The sequence below is a fragment of the Triticum aestivum genome, chromosome 7D, assembly GCF_018294505.1.
Source record: "Triticum aestivum cultivar Chinese Spring chromosome 7D, IWGSC CS RefSeq v2.1, whole genome shotgun sequence".
Classification (NCBI taxonomy): domain Eukaryota; kingdom Viridiplantae; phylum Streptophyta; class Magnoliopsida; order Poales; family Poaceae; genus Triticum; species Triticum aestivum.
In genome coordinates this window covers 598271054-598274361 of record NC_057814.1, presented here as the reverse complement: position 1 = coordinate 598274361, position 3308 = coordinate 598271054, and the positions used below count along the sequence as shown (strand labels likewise).

The following is a 3308-nucleotide window of genomic DNA, read 5'->3' as shown; positions in this document are numbered from 1 at the left end:
TCAAAATAGCCCGATAGAAAAGGAAAACCAGTCTTTATTTTTAGCGTTATATTTGACGCACTACAAAAGATGGAAAAAAACCTTAGACATAGGAGGTGAGATATCGCAGGTGGTTAGTGCGTGTATTTGACGCTTATGTTTAGAAGGTTGCAAAAAGAAAGGGGAAAAGGAATATTGGCCGAGGCCAGGTCAGAGGGGGTGCGTTCAACGAAGAAATAAATAAAAGAAAAAAATGAAGAGAAAAAGACCAAACAAAACCAAACCAAATGAAGAAGAAACTAGATTGAGAAGATGCACAACAAGAATAAAAAAAGTGATCCTAAAAAAAGGGGAAGGCCCAGGACAGAGGGGTGTGACCGCCGGACGAATCGGCTGTGTGCCTCTATGTACAGCTCGTGTGCCACATACGGAGGTGGGTATACCTTATGGTCAAATGACCATACTACCCTTATACGGTTTGTAAGGGGGTGTATCGAAGCATATTCTTGAATCCATTTGGCTATTAACTAGTTTCTGTAAGGATCGGGTTGGTGGTCTTAAAATAAACAAGTGGGGTGCTGAATGACTTCACTCAGATTACTCGCTCGTCTATGGGCGTTCAGGGGTCTACGAATTGAAAAGGTACAAATGGTTTGGTGAAAGCTCTGAAAAGGATCTTAAGACTAGTGTGAATTGCCATGGTAAACATACTAGAAAGTTAGTTGTCTTGTGTCTCACTTGGCCTTGTGGTTGTTGACTTGCTAGAGACAGAAGAGTTGTGTCTCCAGGTCTCGGGTGGCGAAGAGAGAGCACTGGAGCTGTTCACACAAACAATTACGTGAGAAACATTCAGTTTCAATATGAAACGCCTCCAGCCTCCAGTACACCAATACAGTTTCTGTTACAGAGGCAGAGAAATTTTCACCAAAGAACACGTATGTTTGGTTAAGATGGTGTGAAATAAAACAATAAACGATTCAAGTTCACCGTGTCGTAAAGATAGAGAAAACATAGACGCACTGACAGAAAACAAAGAGGTAAACTGTCAAGAAGAAGGCGACAGCCAGGAGTACTGCTCCAATCATTCTCTACTTTGCGTCGACATCCGGGTGTTCACAGGTGCTGCAACCGTTCCAGTAGATCAATAATCTCATGTTGCCAACACAAGGCATTTGAACACAAAGGATGCAGCAGCTGTACAAAACCTGAAAACAGTGTGATGTGCAGAAACTGGTATTCACGCAGAGCTCCTGGATAAAATCTGAATTTCATTCATACACGAACAGAGAAGACAAAGGATAAACTCACACAAGCAGGATCATAGCAAGAACTCTCTCAAGAAATGTAGGGACCATGGCAAGAACCGAACATGATAGACAGTCAGATTCAGAGACAGAATAAATCAGCACTGTTACTATTTCTTCAGTTCATGAAACAGTTAACTTACAAGATGACAGAGTACAAACAGCATCATCATCCAACATGGCAGGGAGCAGCCCATCTATGCGGAGGTGAACTTGGTGACGGCCTTGGTGCCCTCGGAGACGGCGTGCTTGGCGAGCTCACCAGGGAGGACGAGGCGGACGGAGGTCTGCACCTCCCGGGACGTGATGGTGGGCTTCTTGCTGTAGCGGGCGAGCTTGGCGGACTCGCCGGCGAGCTTCTCGAAGATGTCGTTGATGAAGGAGTTCATGATGGACATGGCCTTGGAGGAGATGCCGATGTCCGGGTGCACCTGCTTCAGCACCTTGAAGATGTAGATCTTGTACGTCTCCACGCTCTTCTTGGACTTCTTCTTCCCCTTCTTGTCAGCGCCGCCCTCCTTGGACGCCGGCGGCCTCTTCTCGGCCTTGGTCTTCTTCGCCGCCGTGGTCTTCTCGGCCTTCTCCGCCACCGGCTTCTTCTCCGCCTTGGGGGCCATGGATGCCGCTGCTCCTTCGCCGGGGACGGGTGTGGTGGTGTTTCGCTGGGAGGTAGGAGGAGTGGTGGGGAATCGGCGGCGGGGGTGCGGCGAGCTTATAGGAGGGGAGAGCCGGCCCTGATTGGTGGAGGGGTGCGTGCCACGGATCGGCGGCCACGAGTCGTTTGATACGATCTCAGCCGTTCGCCGCTGTGGGTGCTGGACGGCGCGGATGCGCCTCGGCGAGGATCGCTGACGTGGCGGAATGGTGGGCGGGGAGCAGACGGGCTTCGGCCCGCGCGCGCATACGGAATACCAATTGGGTTTCCTCCGTGGCGGGAATTTGAGTTCAACTCTTACTGTTTTTTTTTCATGGACATTTTGCTTTCCGGAGCAAAAAAAATTCTTTCAGCAAAATTTGCAAATTACAAGTAATATGCATTTTTAATCTTTCAAACACATGCAAAATACCAAGATCCTTTTCATGATAGCAAGCATAAGTTTAGAGAGCTTGTCTTCACTAGAGAGGTTGCAGCCTTGCAGGGGTAGTCTTGCTCACCACCAAGATTTTAGCCCTCTAGGATAAATAATAATAATTTACTTTAAGAAAGATGCAAGAAAGATATTGAGAAACAGTAAAACGGAGCCACCTAGGAGCCTCCACAGCGATTTTGGCTCGTCAGCCATCCAATCATGCTCATCGACGCTCTGGATCAATTGGTCATCCCAGCACTTCACATCGTTACGCACTTACGCTATAATTACGCACCGCATGTAGAGCACACGCTGCACACCGTTTAATGGGCCGCTACTCCGCAGAATGAATGAGCTGCGGTTTCCGTCCGTAGTCGGGCCGTAAGGTAGAAGGCCCAGTCCAGTCCCATATCATGATTCGTCCAGGTTTCCGTTCGGCGACGCAATCTCCATCCCCGAGCTGCGAACTGCTCCTCTGTTCCTCGACGCCCTGCCGCCGCCGTCATCCGTCTCGGCGTCGAGCTAGGTTTGCTTCTGCCTCTGTGCCCTCCACTCCCCCTCTGCAGGCCCCCACGGTGGCTATCTTTTTATCTCTTTTTTAATGTCGCGTCCTGCAGTGTTCTTCCATGGCGGCTGCGGCGGACACACGCGCCGTCGGCGTCGATCACCGGCCGTCTTCCTCCTCCTTCCATCTTGTTGCCCTTGCAGCTGTAACGCACGTCCCTCCCCATTCTGTACCTAAAGATGATCACCCTATACTGGGGAAGCGGCGGCGGAATCATGGCGACGAAGCTTGACACACCCTTCTGTAAGTTCAGCTGGTGGTTGACGTTACTTGTTGTCTGTGTGCCTACTTTTCTTGCATATTACCTTTTTTCACACGAGATTTTTTTAGATCATCTCCCTTTCCACTCATGCGGTCTGTTTCTGTATTTTTCAGATGATGACCCTACAC

At 49.3% G+C, this 3308-nt stretch overlaps 1 protein-coding gene across 1 annotated transcript; it reads right to left on the bottom strand.

Moving 5' to 3' along the window:
* Positions 1-1364: 1364 nt before the first annotated feature.
* On the bottom strand, positions 1365-1972 carry LOC123165882 (histone H2B.3-like). Its single transcript, XM_044583626.1, has one exon. The coding sequence runs from the start codon at positions 1898-1900 to the stop codon at positions 1481-1483; it is 420 nt and encodes a 139-aa protein (XP_044439561.1). The 5' UTR covers positions 1901-1972; the 3' UTR covers positions 1365-1480.
* Between the last annotated feature and the right edge of the window lie 1336 nt (positions 1973-3308).